General features: G+C 44.0%; 1 protein-coding gene across 2 annotated transcripts in view; it reads left to right on the top strand.

The window, feature by feature from the left end:
- Positions 1-17223, top strand: part of LOC142469048 (dual oxidase 1-like) — a 125569-nt gene that overhangs the window by 47866 nt on the left and 60480 nt on the right. For both annotated transcript variants that reach the window (XM_075575900.1, XM_075575901.1), the window contains 2 exons: positions 2808-2901; positions 9756-9846. In XM_075575900.1, coding sequence (XP_075432015.1) covers positions 2808-2901; positions 9756-9846 — 185 coding nt within the window. The remainder of the gene's footprint in view (positions 1-2807; positions 2902-9755; positions 9847-17223) is intronic.

Below are 17223 nucleotides of genomic sequence, written 5' to 3'. Positions count from 1 at the left end.
CCGATATCAATGTGCTATATGCAACCCGATATCAATGTGCTATATGCCACCCGATATCAAAATGCTGTATGCAACCCGATATCACTGTGCTATATGCAATCCGATATCAATGTGCTATATCCAATCCGATATCAATGTGCTATATGCAATCCGATATCAATGTGCTATATCCAACCCGATATCAATGTGCTATATGCACCCCGATATCAATGTGCTATATGCACCCCGATATCAATGTGCTATATGCAACCCGATATCAATGTGCTATATGCAACCCGATATCAATGTGCCGTGGTATTTTTTTTTGATGCTTTACTAAATTCAACAAAAAACTAGACTTCTAAATAAAATTGAAGACAAAAAATAGCGACCATCTATTAACTAGTCTTGCTTATCTAGTACCGTAACCCCCCGGGTGCCCTAATTCAGTGACAGTCATTGCTGTAAACATAATCTAAAAGGGACAGGAGGACACTCCTCTTCTGTGTGTAGCAGCAGAGACATCACCATCATTTGGTGGCCGAGAAGCAATGAAGGGGAGGGGTATGCCAAAGTGCCCCTTTACCAATTGAGGGCTGTTTATTCCTCTTATACTTATGAAGCTATTTTGTTAAATATCCCGTTGTCCTTATTTCACTTTGGCCCAATGAGGGGCTGCCCCTTTAAAGACTATTTATTAAAGAACTGCAGGCAGGGCCGCCGACAGAATTCCCGGTGCCCAGGACTAGAGTTTCAACGCCCCCCCCCCCGCTCCCCCGTGTTGGGGTCTTGCGAGCCCTCCCATTTCACACCTCCTCGCGAGCCCCCTCCTCTTTCCCGCCATCTCCCCATGTATTTCTCTCCCCCAGTCTCACTCTTACCCCCCTCTCTTTCTGACTCACTCTCCCCCTCTCTCTATTCTTCACTCTCTCTCTCTCTCTCTCTTACACCCACTCTCTCCTCTCACTCTCCCGCCCCTTTCATTACTTACCCCCTCTCACTCAATCCTGCTCCCTAAACCCCCCTCACACTCATTCCCTGCCCCCCCCCTTGGCCACACACACAATAACCCCCCCTCCACCAAATACATAGAAAACTCACACCCCCAAATACATAGAACACCCCCAAAATACATACAAAACACACCCCCCCCAAATACATAGAACACCTCCCAAATACATACAAAACTTCCCCACAAACATAAAAAAACACTGCATCAAATACATACAACCCCTTAAAATACATACAACCCCCCACAATACATACAAAACAACCCCTGCACCCCCCTTTCCCCCCCAAATACATACAAAACACACTTATCTTGGAGATGGTCTAAGGCCAGAGTAGCTTCCCGCGAGCACCGGCGTCAGAGTGAGGCCTGGCTGGTGCGCTCCGGCGTCAGCGTGAGGCCTGGCTGGTGCGCACCGGCGTCAGAGTGAGGCCTGGCTGGTGCGCTCCGGCGTCAGCGTGAGGCCTGGCTGGTGCGCTCCGGGGTCAGCGTGAGGCCTGGCTGGTGCGCTCCGGCGTCAGCGTGAGGCCTGGCTGGTGCGCTCCGGCGTCAGCGTGAGGCCTGGCTGGTGCGCACCGGCGTCAGCGTGAGGCCTGGCTGGTGCGCACCGGCGTCAGAGTGAGGCCTGGCTGGTGCGCTCCGGCGTCAGCGTGAGGCCTGGCTGGTGCGCTCCGGCGTCAGCGTGAGGCCTGGCTGGTGCGCACCGGCGTCAGAGTGAGGCCTGGTTGGTGCGCTCCGGCGTCAGAGTGAGGCCTGGCTGGTGCGCTCCGGCGTCAGCGTGAGTCCTGGCTGGTGCGCTCCGGGGTCAGCGTGAGGCCTGGCTGGTGCGCTCAGACGTCAGAGTGAGGCCTGGCTGGTACGCACCGGCGTCAGAGTGAGGCCTGGCTGGTGCGCTCCGGCGTCAGCGTGAGGCCTGGCTGGTGCGCACCGGCGTCAGAGTGAGGCCTGGCTGGTGCGCTCCGGCGTCAGAGTGAGGCCTGGCTGGTGCGCTCCGGCGTCAGCGTGAGGCCTGGCTGGTGCGCACCGGCGTCAGAGTGAGGCCTGGCTGGTGCGCACTGGCGTCAGAGTGAGGCCTGGCTGGTGCGCACCAGCGTCAGAGTGAGGCCTGGCTGGTGCGCACCGGCGTCAGAGTGAGGCTTGGCTGGTACGCACCGGCGTCAGAGTGAGGCCTGGCTGGTACGCACCGGCGTCAGAGTGAGGCCTGGCTGGTGCGCACCAGCGTCAGAGTGAGGCCTGGCTGGTGCGCACCAGCGTCAGAGTGAGGCCTGGCTGGTGCACTCCGGCGTCAGAGTGAGGCCTGGCTGGTACGCACCGGCGTCAGAGTGAGGCCTGGCTGGTGCGCTCCGGCGTCAGAGTGAGGCCTGGCTGGTGCGCACCAGCGTCAGAGTGAGGCCTGGCTGGTGCGCACCGGCGTCAGAGTGAGGCCTGACTGGTGCGCACCGGCGTCAGAGTGAGGCCTGGCTGGTGCGCACCGGCGTCAGAGTGAGGCCTGGCTGGTGCGCACCAAAGTCAGAGAGAGCCCCTGCGTGAGACAGTGAGGGAGGTCCGCAGCTGGGGAGAGCCGGTGTCCAGCGGCAAAAAGAGGCCTCTGACCAGGCCCAACTTCCAGCGCCAGCCGTGACCCCCAGCAGCCATCGGGCCCAGGACACTACTGGCTCTCCCCCTTCGGCGGCTCTAACTGCTGGTTTCACTTACATTTCTAATATTAGCAATTGTTGTTGATGCTTTCTTATCACACATCCATACTTGAGTATAATGATATGAAGTGTGCTTAAATTTGTGCTCATTCAAATGTGACCTACTGTATTCTTGTTGTTAGGGTATAATCAGCATGTGGAACCAAGTCTTTCTCATGAATTCCAAGTTGCTGTTCAGTTCATGGCGTCCTTAATGCCACCCGGCATTTATACAAGGTATGGCAGATATCATTTGATATAAAAAGAATGGTTCTTTTAATTACAGTATAAACTTGAGAGTGGTTGCTGACTGCATTGAATAGCTAAGATCGGGTTTCAAACCAACTATACCCATCTTATGGTCAGTTGACAAACACACAGTATTGTATATTTCCCCAGATTAATGGCTTTGAATACTACATGAGGTACGAGAAACTGAAAACTGTGACATATTGATGCAGGCAGTGGCAGCCCAGGGCTGACTTTCGGAAATGCGGGTCCCTTTGCAGATACCTGTGGTGTATAATATATACTGTACATACAGTATGTATACACACACACTATGTGCAATACCTTCCCTGTGGGGTCATATATATATATATTTTGAGATGATATATATAAATAATAATAATAAATAATGGCATGTTCTTGTATAGCGCTGCTAGTTTTTAGTTTAGGCCTTGCGGGGAGGGGGGGGGTAGGGGGAGTGTTGTGGGTGGAGATAACCCCTTCATTACCTTAGCGGTTAATACCGCTATGGTAATGAATGGGTTAACTCTTCCCGCTACCACCCAGTAGGCCTAAACATCCATCCTTGGGGCTACTACCCCCTTCACCCAATCCCTCTACCCACAATAAATAAAAATACACACAACAACCCTACTACCCATCTCCTCTACCCCCAACAACACCCCCACCCCCCCAACACATACAGTACACTAATGGGAAAAATTACTATTATCCAGATATGGATAATAGTGCATTTGCCCATTATAAAATCAAACATCAGCCAGCCAGCATGAATAAAGTAAATGAAACGTTCAACGTTTGATGTTTGATGATGTGACACCATCCCTTAAAGGGATGTCACATCCTTTTGAACTAGTGTGACCTATCACATGGTACAGCAACCAATGGGACTATCTTCAATCCCATTGGCTGTAATACCATGTGATATAGCCATGTGGTTTTAAGGATGTGGTGTACCTCCCTTGGAAATGACGTCACATCCTTAAAAAAAAAAAAAAAAACAGGAACATGATACGGCATCTAATCGGACTGGAGCGGTACCACCTGACCCTAAAATGTGACGTCACAAGCTCTATATAAGGCCTGTACTGTACGTCTCATTTTACCTCAAGAAGCCGACGAGACAACATCCGTTGTGGATTTACCATTGGGCTTTGGATTGAAAGAAGAAGATAGAAGATTAAAGAAAAGATAAAAATAATTACAGATGAAGATAGAAGCCGGTGATAGAAAATAAAAGAAAGAAGGTTTTTTTTTTTTTTTACCTGATGCTGGTCTTCAAGGTTGATGGCGTTGGATTGCGGGTGATGACGTTGTGGTACGAGATCTTGTAGATACATCTGAATTCGGTGGGTGAAGACTTCTAAAGTTAAGAAAAATATTGAATGTATTTTATTTTTACAGGTTTTTTAATTGTATTTTTTTTATTTTTATGTTTGTGCTTGCCCATTGATTGGTAATGTATTAATCTTTGCCCAGGATACAGATACACACAGTGACAGGCAATGCATTTTTTGTCAAATGCTTTTTTTTCAATTGATTGTTGTTTTTTCTATTTCTGTTTATTGTTTTGATTAAATTGTTTGTAATTTGGATTGCTTGCTTTTATTACATTTTAGGATTGGTTAGCATTTTAAAGTAATTAATTGATTTGTTGGCTAGTGGTTAAAATTAATTAATTGATTTGTTGGCTAGTGCTTTTATTTCTTTTAAATGTATTTTGGTTGTTTGCTTGTATTTATTTCTGTAATTTCTTTTGTGGTTTGATTTTGAATATGATTGTTTTGGTGTTTTCTATTTTTAATTGTGTTTTTTTGTTACTGTTTTGCTTTTTAATAATGGTGTTTATTTGGTGTGTTATTTTTATAGATGGATTTTTTTGGGTCTTTACATTTTTTATTCTGTTTATTTGCTAATTGCTTTATTGATTGCTGGTAATTCTGTTGTGTTTACTTGTTTATTGTTGTTTATTTGGTGATTGTTTTGATTAAATTTGATATTGTTGGTGGTTATTTATTTTTGAGGTTGACCATTGACTGTCATAGTGGTAAATCATGCCCATATTCTATGGGTATGAGGTACCACTGTGCCAATTAATTGTTTTCTTTGCATTTGGAATGTTTATATTTTTAATGTAATATGTTTTATTTTTGGCCTGTTTTTTAGCTTCCCCATTTATTGCTATAGTGGCAAAGCATGCACATATATGGGCATGCTTTAACACTGTGCCAATGAATGGGTAGTGTGGGTAGTAGAGCCGTGGGTGGTTAGGCCTCCAGAGTAGGTATTGGGGGAGGGTGGGTTAACCCCTTAATTACCATAGTGGTTAATAACCGCTATGGTGATTAAGGGGTTAGGGGCCATTAGATTGTATTTTTTATTGTATTGTTGCTGGCAACGGAAGACAAGGACGGTGATGAGGATCAGGATGACCTTCATCCTGGCAGAGGTAAGTGCAAGTTTTATTTATTTTATGCTGCTAGTTAATGTTTTATTTTAAATGGGCAAATGCACAATTATCCATATGTGGATAATAGTAATTTTGCCCATTACTGTACTGTATGGGTTAGGGGAGGTTAGGGGGGGGGTTGTATATTGGTGAGTAGTAGGTATTGTAATGTTTATTGGGGGTAGAGGGATTGGGTGAAGGGGGTACTTGGCCCAGGATGGCTGGTTAGGCCTACCAGGTGGCTCGCTGGTTTCCCTCACCCCCTCTGCCCCAAATAAAGTTGCTATTGTGCCTTAACCCCTTTATTGCCTTCACGGATAGCCGCTAAGGTAATGAAGCTGCTTTAATGTAATTTTTATTAATAGTGTGCGGGAGCAGGGGGTCTCCTGAGCTGAACTGCTTTGATTTCAGCCTCAGGGACCCCCTGCTTCCTGAGTTACAGGCCCTGGTATGGGGCATCGGGTGCCGGTACCGCCACCATTTTAAAATCTGCCGTGTCACGTGACCGGGGGATTAAAATAATGGAGGAGATACCGGCACCCCATACCAGGGCTTGATACTCGGGAAGCAGGGGGACCCTGAGGCTGAAATCAAAGCGGTTCATCTCAGGAGACCCCCTGTTCCTGCACACTATTAGTAAAAATGACATTAAAGTAGCTTCATTACCATAGCCGCTATGATAACAAATTGTTTTGATTTGGGTTTTAATACTAGTGTATTTTAGCAGGGGGTCTCCGGAGCAGAATCGCATTTATTTGAGGTCCGGGGACCCGCTGCTTCCCGAAATACAGGCCCTGTTATGGGGTGCTAGTATCTCCTATGCATTTAAATCCCACGGTCACGTGACATGAGACATTTAAATGCATACAGTAGATACCGGCACCCAATACTGGGGCCTGTATCTCGGGAAGCAGAGGGTCCCCAGACCTGAAATCAACACGGTTCTGCTCGGGAGACCCCCTGCTACAATACCAGTATTACAATCTTGCTATCACTGGCGAGATATGCGCAGGCCAGATCGCCAGGTTAGCCCTTTCGAGAGGGGCCACATCAATGACTACTCGCCAATTTCACACATTTGGCTATCACAGGTATTCGGGGCTTTCTGAATACCGTGATAGCAACGCTGTCAAAACTGTCGGCGTAAACGGCACAGCGTTTGTTTTTTTTAATGAAGGCTACATGCATAGGCCTCTGTGTAGCTGGTAAGCATGCAGTATGTTGCGGCGGTGAACTAGAAAGCGCGTACTTAATGTACAGTACCCGCTGCCCGCCCAACATACTGAAGACCGCATGGACAAGTTATTACATACACATTATGTGTAGACAAAGAGTCTATGTGGCCCATCACGGGTTATGACACTCCATTAGAAGGTCAGGTAACCTTAACTGATTTTTTATGATATTTACAAGTAAGGCATCGCGTCCTCGTGCAGGAGAAATTACCATTCCGAAGAGATCCATTTATTGTATTTTCCTTATTCTCAGTTCTTCATTTGCTCGGTGCTATCGTGGTTTTAATATTTCTAGCTTTTTGAAATATCTTTTGTGGCAATTTACCTCCTATGATAGGGTCATTCAGTATAATCCCGCAATGTCTGCTCAGATTTCTTTAATCTTAAATGCTGTATTATTATATTGGGTAATGAATACAGGAACCTCTGTTCTAACTGATGATTGTAATACATTGTAGTTTATGGTCTTAACCTTTCCCTACAAATCTGTCTGCCAGACAGATTTGTAGAGAAAGGTTAAGACAATAAACTACAGTAATACAGTACTACAAAGGGTGTCTGAGCAGGCAAAACGGACAGAGCGGAATGCTTTGTTGGAGAAATTGTAAAAGAAATATCTAACCACCAAAAATACTGGGCAGGAAAGATTACAATCATCAGACGCTAACCCAGACGTGGAACCACGAATACAGGGCAGGACCACAGTCATCCATCGCTGATTGCCGGAGGACCGTACTAGGAGGTGACACAGCATGCCGAGATCCTTGGTTGACATCCGCCGTCAGGAGTTGCGGAGTGCCTTTCCGGAAAATCAGTGGAGCATGAGCTTGTTTCATAGAACGTGCTTTTTTCACACGCTAGGGGGCCAAAGTGTTAAGGGGAGGGAATCCTAACACAGGGAAGCTCTGTTAGTGGTAGACCAGCTTCCCTGTCTTAGAATCCCCTCCCCTTAACCCTTTGCGGTCCAATTAATTTTCATTAAGTGCGCCAGTAGGTCTAATTAAATTTTCGGGAAAAAAAACACATACAGCTTTTTTTGTTTTTTTTTGCACACACACTACACACACTCTCAGCGCACACTCACAGCACACTGTGCACACGACACGCGCTGCCCACACGACGCGCGCCGCCCACACGACGCGCGCCGCCCACACAACACGCGCCGCCCACACGACTTGCACTACACTCACTACACTCACTGCGTACACTCACTGCACTCGCTGCGCACATTACACTCGCTGCGCACACTACACTCGCTGCGCACACTACACTCGCTGCACACTCTACACTCGCTGCGCACACTACACTCGCTGCGCACACTACACTCGCTGCGCACTCACTGCGCACACGCTACGCACACACTGACACTCGCTGTGCATACTACACTCGCTGTGCACACTACACTCGCTGCGCACACTGTACACTCACTGCGCACTCGCTGCGCACACTACACTCGCTGCACACACTACACTCGCTGCGCACACTACACTCGCTGCACACACTACACTTGCTGCACACTCACTGCACACACTCACTGCACACACTCACTGCACACACTCACTGCACACACTGCACGCACACTCACTGCACGCACACTCACTGCACGCACACTCACTGCACGCACACTTACTGCACACACAGCACACTCACTGCACGCACACTCACTGCACACACTCACTACACACTCACTGCACACACACTGCACACTGACACCACACTCACAGCCCCCTACCCCCCTTCCTCCCTTCCTCCGGTGTCAGCTGCTGGGAGTCATCGTGGGGCTGCCTGCGGGGATCGGTGCAGAGTTGGGGGGGTGGTCAGATCGCAGGGCTTTGGGAGTGGGTGGAGTGGCGCAGGGCTTTGGGGGTGGACGGATCGGTGCAGGGGGGGGACGGATCGGCGCGGGGAGGACGGATCGGCGTGGGGGGGGACGGATCAGCGCAGGGGGGGACGGATCGGCTTGGGTGGGGACGCATCGGCACATGGGCGCATCAGTGCGGTGCCAGGGGAATGCAGGGGATGTGCTGCAGGTGCCTCACTCCACACCACAGCTTTCCTCCCTCCTCCCTCCACCCGGTCCTACATTGGACCGCAAGTGGCAAATACTAGTGTCGGATATACTCCGACATTCGACCGGAAAGGGTTAACACTTTGGCCCCTTAGGATCCTACTCTCTGCTCTGTCACTCTTGTGACATCACTGGGGGTGTCACTTAGGTTTTTGGCTATAATTTTGTTTCACACTGGGTGTGGTGTACAGTATATCTTGGTTTGCTTGTCACTTATTTATTTGCTCTTGAGAGAGGTCCCAGTGCGGATCAAAACGTTGAGTCAATAAATGTCACTTTTTTTGCATATAGGAGTGTCTGTCCCTTTTTTTTATTTTTTCTGTATCTTTTTGGACAGTATACACCCTCCCTTTACCTTTATGTTTTATTTTTTTTGTGCGTGACCTGTTTCAGATTATATAGGGACAGACAGACAGATACATACACACTTTGTGTGTGAATATATATTTTCATTTATATATATACATATGTATATACATATATACTGTGTTCGTGTGTGTGTATATATGTATATATGTATATATATATATATATATATATATTACACACGTGTGTGTAGTATTTACTATATGTATTTTAATTTGATATATTCCATTTGATTTATTCAATTAAGACAGATAGCGGCCGAGAAATGGGACAGTAAGTACAAGAGGGAGAGAGAGAGAGCCAGTGGGCGCTAGAGGGAGAGAGAGTGGAGGACTGGGGATGCAGGAGATAGAAAAAGAGGGGTGCTTGAGAGGCAGGATGTAGGGAAAGGGGGCGGGGTAGAGAAAGAGGGGTGCTGGGGGTGCTAGAGGTAGAGAGAGATAGAAGAGCAAGAGGCAGGGAGAAGTAGCAGGGTTAAGGCAGATACAAAGGAGCAGTGGATAGAGGAGGGAGAGATGGGGCCTAGAGAGGGGACTTGGGACGCAGTAGGCAGAGTGAGGAACAGTAGGGGCAAAATCTTCCGCTTTTTCCTCCTCCAAGAGGGAAAGATTACAGCAATGGGAGCCTCGGCACTGATTGGCTTTTGCCTATCGTGACCTCCTCCTTGCGTGTGGCTTGAACTCAGAACAATTAATAAAACGTCGTATTTCTCTTTTCACTGCAGAAATAAGACATGCCATTTTCAGAAAGTCACTAGCTCAGACGGTGGCACATGGCCTGCATTTCGCTTGTGTGACAACTACTGGAGCAGACAGGTGAGAAAGTTTCATGGTATTGACCAGTTCCTTTGGGACACTGTTAAGGGACATCAGACTTTACATCACTCCACTATCAATGACTGCAAACAAGACTTCATGCTCCATTATTCTGTTTCTCTATTCTGAGTACCTCGTGATATAATAACGTTGGAAGAAATATGACCCACTTTTCCCTTCACAATTATAAAAAGACAGTGCTGACAGTCAGTAGACATTAGCAGGGCCGCTTTATACATTAGGCCGACTAGGCACAGTGCCTAGGGCCTACGAACCTTTTAGGGCCTACGAACCTTTTAGGGCCTACGAACCTTTTATGGCCTACAATATTTCACTTGCAAAAATACCTAAACAAAAAAAAATCACAAAATAAGAGAAAACAGCAAATTTTTATTTAAAATGCCTTCGAAGTATCGATACCTTTAAATATCGAAACAAAGGTATCGATGCCAAAGATCGCTAGTATCGAAAGAAACAAGCAAACGATGAAATTAGCATAAAAATGAGTGAAAATATCGGACATACAAGCCTCTGGAAATAAAAGTGCTTAGGGCCTACGAAGGTCTTAAAACAGCCCTGGATATTAGGTATACTTTATCAAGTTCATCTTTCCCACAATAGAGTAAGGTGTGCTGCTCAGCAGATCCATCACTCTTTGGCGTCTATGTACCAAAGTCTCCTTTAGAAAACGGGAGTAAAACCAGTGACAAAGAATTGCATCAGATTTATCAAAAGAACAAATCGCTTTCTATAGGATTCCTTTTCTTGGATAAACATGTTGCTATATTTTTAAACTGGTTTCGCCACATTTTTGCAGTTGGGATACTTTAGCAACTAGACCCTTATGTTACAATTGAAGCTGACTCTGGGTTATTACAGTAGTTTTAGGAAGGAGCGGCTCGGTGAGTTAAAGGCTCTCACTCTGAAAACAATGACATTGAATTGGAAGCAGCAGAGACTTGTTCAAATACCAGCGTCGGCTCCATCTGAGCTTTGCCAAGTCACTTTATCTCCTTATGCCTCAGGCCCCCACAAAAATAAATGGTATGCTCTATGGAGCAGGCACTCGTGCCTGAAAAATTCTATGTACAGTACAGCGCAGCGTACATTGTCAGTGATATACAAGAAAACAAATATTATTGTGACCCTTTTTTGCTTTTTAGGAATTTGATGTGCTGTAGCTTAAACAAACACATTTCCACTCTCGTTCTTCTTATGACAGATTTCTTGTACTGTATATGACCGAGATCTCTTTCTCTACGTAGTCGATTTTCCTTCGTTTGTAAAATGTACCTTTTTTCACTGAAATCTCTCATAGAATGGTTGTATCATAGTAAATGCCATTTTTATTTGCGTTTCTTAAATGTTATTATATGCTATTCATGTAGTGGTCACGGCTGCACGCGCATCAGAGCGCCTGGCGGCGCATGCACATATTAAAGCCGGGATGGGCAGTCTAGGGGGGCGATGGGATGCACGGGGGGTGCGGCCATGATGGGGGTGAGGGTCGCGACAATGATGGCAAAGCAGCACAAATCACAGCCTGCCATTGGTCTACACCAGGGGTGTGCAAACTGGGGTGAGATTTTCTGGGGGGGGGGGCGCGGGCGGTTGCAGAGGTCCCGCGCTCTTCCCCAAGGCATTTAAATTAAACGCCGGGAGATCGTATGAGGCCTCTGCAACTTCACTTACCGGGATTCAGATGCGTGGAGTGACGCATTGTCACGGCGTGACGTCACATGACCCGCGGCATAATTTGACGTCGCAAAACGAGGTAAGGGGGTGTGAGCACCGGAGGGACCAAGCAGGGGGGCGCAACTCCAATAGTTTGCGCACCCCTGGTCTACACTACCTGCACTCCCATTGGTCTACACCAGCAGTGCGCAAACTGGGGGGCGCGGCAGTTATAGATGTCCCGCACTCTCCCCCCCAGGCATTTAAATTAAATGCCAGGGGACCGCGCGAGGCATCTGGTATTATCGTAGCCTTAATAATGGCAATAGGAGACTATTGGGCTGTATTTGCCTAATTCACAGTGTTGCAAACAGCTACCGTAATGGTGACTGACTACACAGTGACAGAGGAAAAGTCTGCAGGGATAAGTGCACGGAGGCAGGATAAGTATACTTCTCTTGTAGCTCATCAATGGATAAATACACTGGGGAACAATATCCCAGCTAATCACCTGAACACCTCAATTACAGATGAAGACTCCTGTCCTGCTATGATGAGCATGTAGACCTCTGGTGTCTCGAAAGCTCATGCACATTGTATTGTATGGTATTGTATGTCTTTATTTATATAGCGCCAAAAGTGTACTCAGTGCCTCACAAAGAATACAGTACATGGAATTATAAGAGACTGACATTCAGAGGGCTTTCGAACATGCATTCCATACGCCACGTAAAGATCTCTTACATAAGCAAAATACAATTAGAGATGGCAATCAGAATGCACCATTATGCTTTATCACACAGCATAGTCGCCAGGCCAATGCATTGTATCTAAGCATTGGAACATTCTCTCAAACCATCTATTCAAAATTTACCGAGATTTGTGTTTAGGAAAGCTAGAACTTTATCAAATTACGTTTCACCCAGTTTATTCACTTCACCTGTGGTAAAAACTAGAGGTTTTGTACCACCTTTAGGTTTTTATAAGTGTGGATTTTGTAAAATGTGCTAAATCTATAAAAAAAACGTACATACGAAGAAACATAGAGATAAGATTAAAATAAAGAATTTCATTACATGTAATACCCATTATGTAGTCTACATGTTAACATGTGGGTGTGGAAAGAGCTATATTGGGAAAATTATACGTCCATTAAAATTACATATAATGGAACATATTAGGTCTATAAAAAACAAAGATCTAAGATTTCCAGTTGCCAGACATTTCCCTGAATGTTCAATGGGTAAATGAAATCTACTCACATTCAGTGGAATTGAATATATTCCCCCTCCGATCAGACGGGGAGATCGCCAGAGTATTTTAAATCAAAAAGAAATGTTCTGGATTTTTTTCAATGGACAGTTTAATCCCCAATGGCATGAACATTGATTGGGAGATTAAACATTTCTTTTAATAATCCTTGAAATGTGTTCTCTATACACCCCTTCCACTTGATTATGGTTGACCCCTGTTGTTGTTTTCTTGGTTATAGTTTTTAAACTACTATTATAGTATAAATGTTTTTGTACTGATGGAGATTTATCTCTGCATACCTACGTATGTCCAATTATATTATCTTACATTTTCAGCCATAGAATACATCAATTAGATTAATTTAATTTCAATTTTATTAACTTGATTTGTTAATTTGAGATATACTTGAGTATTTTTAGTTTTCCTAAGAGTAAGATTTATGTATTATTAGTTATTATTTAGTAACATTATGATGTATGTAAGTACTATACTACACAAATACAATTATTTCATTAGGTCTTTGATCCTTAGAAATAATAAATATCTTTTTATCCTTAGTCTACACTATAATATGAGATGTATTCATGTGGGAGATTATAAGATTACATATATTTGGACATATTGATGGGCAAATTATTTATTAACCAATGATCAATTTCATTATGTATTGTCATTGCTATGGCTCTGTTGAGATGTACAACATATATGAGGTTATATATATGTCTTAGATGAATCATAATCCATCATTTCACATATCATACAGATTGGAGTTCCAGCATATGTTCCCACATATATATATATATATATGATTTTGTATCATTTTCTTATATATATCATTTTCCACATACATATATTTTTTCATATATTCTATATATATATATATAACAGTGTTCGACAAACCTATACATTTGCTCGCCCCGGGCGAGTGGATTTAACCCCCGGGCGAGTAAATATTGGCCCAAGCAGCACGCGTTTGGTACTAGGTGGCGAGTAGATTTTTTTGTGTGGCGAGTACAATTTTTGGTGATTTGTCAACCACTGTATATATATATTTTTTATATTTTCAAACATATAGTTCAATATATACTATTATTTTCTACTTCTACTTCTATTTTCTACTATATGCTTCTCATATAGATCCCCTTTGCATTTACTTGATTTTACTGTAATATTGTTCAGTTTACAGTTTCTTTATACACTCTTTAATCACATATAACCTTTTGGCTGTGGATGTGTATATAACGAATATCAATCTTATGATTGATTTTTCCCCCCAAAGCCCCACAGGGGTGAAACGCGTTAGAGCGCACAGGGGATCTCTTCCCCTCTTTTATTCTATTTTTTTGCTTATGGATTGATAAAGGCATTTTTGTTTAGCACAATCCAGCCTTAAGACTTTTTTTGCTCGCAGTGCCCGCTGATTCTCTCTCTCTGCAGAGAGGTTCTTCTTCAGGGTTTTATAATAATACAATAAGCGCAGCAAAATCAGACAATAGGAAAGGAATGTCACACGATACCATGATATAGTATAAAGAAAATGACAAACTGGTATAGAGTCAGGATTGCTTTCTTTGCCTCAAAATAAATATATTAAACTTGGTGTTTGGATCAATAATATTGAAGTGCTCCAGTACTCTTGTTTAAGCAGTTCTGAAGGAGAGCGGTGCAAGCCAAAACACACACTTTTAACTTTAAACATAACAGAATTCTGCATTCTTAGTCACTTGTGTCTGTATCCCAGAGAACTCTGGAATACATTGACTTTGGGAGCTACATTGTTGTAATTGTTACATTAGGGCAACGCAGGGTGGGGTGTGAGCTTTTGCAATGAATTTTGGACTCCAGAGCCTTTATTTTGAAATAAGGTCAAGCTTTTATAGGTCTTATGGGTTCAGAATCATTCACATCTGGGTTTTTTTTTGTTCGATTAGTGAGGTCATCACACACACAGACACACACAGACACACAGACACACAGACACACACACACACACACACACACACACACACACACACACACACACACACACACACACACACACACACACACACACACACACACACACACACACACACACACACACACACACACACACACACACAACTATGTAACAAGGACTAATGGTAGTAAAGTATAAGTTTACTACAATAAATAAACTGTTATGTAAAAAAAAAAAAAAAATGTGTCCCGGTTTTTCATTTTCAAAATCTCTTCACCCTAGGATAACAGCACATGGGTAGTGCAGCTAGTTAATGTTATGTCATAGCAATCTGTGCAATATTAGTGATGCATACGAATAACAAGGTTCCTTTTCCCGCTCTATCTATGGGTACAATATATTAATGTCTAAAAAAATCACAAATGTAGATTTTGGTAATGTAACTCCTACTGTACCTCACACCATCTCTACCTATACCGTATTCGCTAGCTGACATGCATAGAGGAAAAAAGAAGAGAAAAATCCTCCCTAATGGGCCTTTTCAGTAAACTTCGATAAGTGACTTATCGGCAGTTTTGAGCACTTTTCTAGCGAGTTTGCATGTCTAGCTATTCAGAAAGCTTCGATAACATGCCAAACTCACTAGAAAACAGCTTCTTCCCGAGCAGTAGCAATGGCAAACCTAGTGGTAGCTCCAAAAATGCTCAAACTGGCATTTTTTTTAAAAAAATCGAGCGATTCAGGTAGCTCTGAGATGCACCTCGGGGCTGCAACTCGCAGGTTCTGATCTCGCCCCCTGAAGAAAAAAAAAATATTTTTTACTATATCGGATTGAAGCCGGGTGTCTCCGTAGCTATATCGGATTGAAGCCGGGTGTCTCCGTAGCTATATCGGTCTCCGTATCTGACCCACATTGATACCAGCTCCGGAGACCCCCTGCTTCCATCCTATGTAATAAAAATACATTTACAGGCAGATTCATTACCTTAGCGGCTAACCGCTAAGGTAATGAAGGGGTTAAATACCAGTGCCCGGTTTGTTATTATTAAATTTAAAACCGCTTCATTACCTCAGCAGCTAGCTGCAAAGGCAGGGGTGCACAAACTGGAGGGCGCGGGATTTTGTTGGGGGGGGGGGGGGCGCGGCGGTTGCAGCATCCACGTGCTCTTCCCCGAGGTATTTAAGTTAAATGTCAGTGGTCCAGGGCTCTGCAACCTCAATTTACCGGGGTTCTTTAGTCTTCTGGACGCGTCGCCATGGCAACGCGGCTTCAAATGACACAGCGGGGTCATGTGACGTACGCGTTGCCGCGGTAACGCGCGTCACGTGTCACTTTAAGGGATGATGGCACATCCTTTTGAACTAATGTGACCTATCACATGGTACAGCAACCAATGGGATTGTCTTCAATCCCATTGGCTGTAATACCATGAGATATAGTCATGTGGGTTTAAGGACGTGATGTACCTCCCTTGGAGATGACGTCACATCCTTAAAAAAAAAAAAAAAAGAGGCGGGCACATGATACAGCGTCCAATCGGATTGGATCTGTACCATCTGACCCTAAAATGTGACATCACAGGCCCTATATAAGGCCTGTTATATAGGGCCTGTGACATCACATTTTAGCTTAAGAAGAAGACGAGACAACATCCGTTGTGGATTTAACATTGGGCACTTTGGATTGAAAGAAAGAAGATTAAAGAAAAGAAGAAAATAATTACAGATGAACATAGAAGATGGTGACAGAAGATCAAAGAAAGAAGATTTTTTTTTTATCTGATGCTGCTCTTCAAGGAGGATGGAGTCGGATTGCCAGTGATGACGTTGTGGTCGAGAGCTTCCAGATACCCCAGGAGTAAGAGGGTGAAGACTTCTAAAGGTAATTTAAATATTGAATGTATGTAAATGTTTTTTTATTGTATTTATTTCTTTTTATATTTGTGATTGCCCATTGACTGATAATGTATTAATCCGTGCCCATTTAGGGTACAGATATATACAGTGACAGCCAATGCATTTTTTGTCAAATGCTTGTTTTCGATTGATTGTTATTTTTTCGATTTATGTTTATTGTTTGGATTAAATTGTTTTTAATGTGGTTGACTTGTTTTTAGTACATTTTAGGATTGGTTAGCATTTTAAATTAATTGTTTGTTTTGTTGGCTACTAAATTAATTAATTAATTGATTTGTTGGCTAGATGTTTATTTATTTGTATTCTTATGTTTTGGAATAACATAATTGGAATTATTTTGCTGTTTTAGTGATAGATTAATGTAATTGATGTGTAGTTGAGGCTTTTTAGCTGTTTTATTGTTGGGGTGTTTAGGTGCTTGTGAATTTCTTTGATTGTGTATTTTTGGCCTTAATTATTTTTATTAGGTTGACAATTGAGTGCTATAGTGGCTTATCATGCCCATATTATATGGGAATGATATACCACTGTGCCAATCAATGGGTACAGAGTGGGAATAGTGATCCTGAGGTGGGTGGTTCGGCCTCCTGGGT

Source organism: Ascaphus truei, chromosome 18 (genome assembly GCF_040206685.1).
Source record: "Ascaphus truei isolate aAscTru1 chromosome 18, aAscTru1.hap1, whole genome shotgun sequence".
Lineage (NCBI taxonomy): Eukaryota > Metazoa > Chordata > Amphibia > Anura > Ascaphidae > Ascaphus > Ascaphus truei.
Note: the sequence above shows the minus strand (reverse complement) of the source record. Positions and strands in the feature narration are given on the sequence as shown.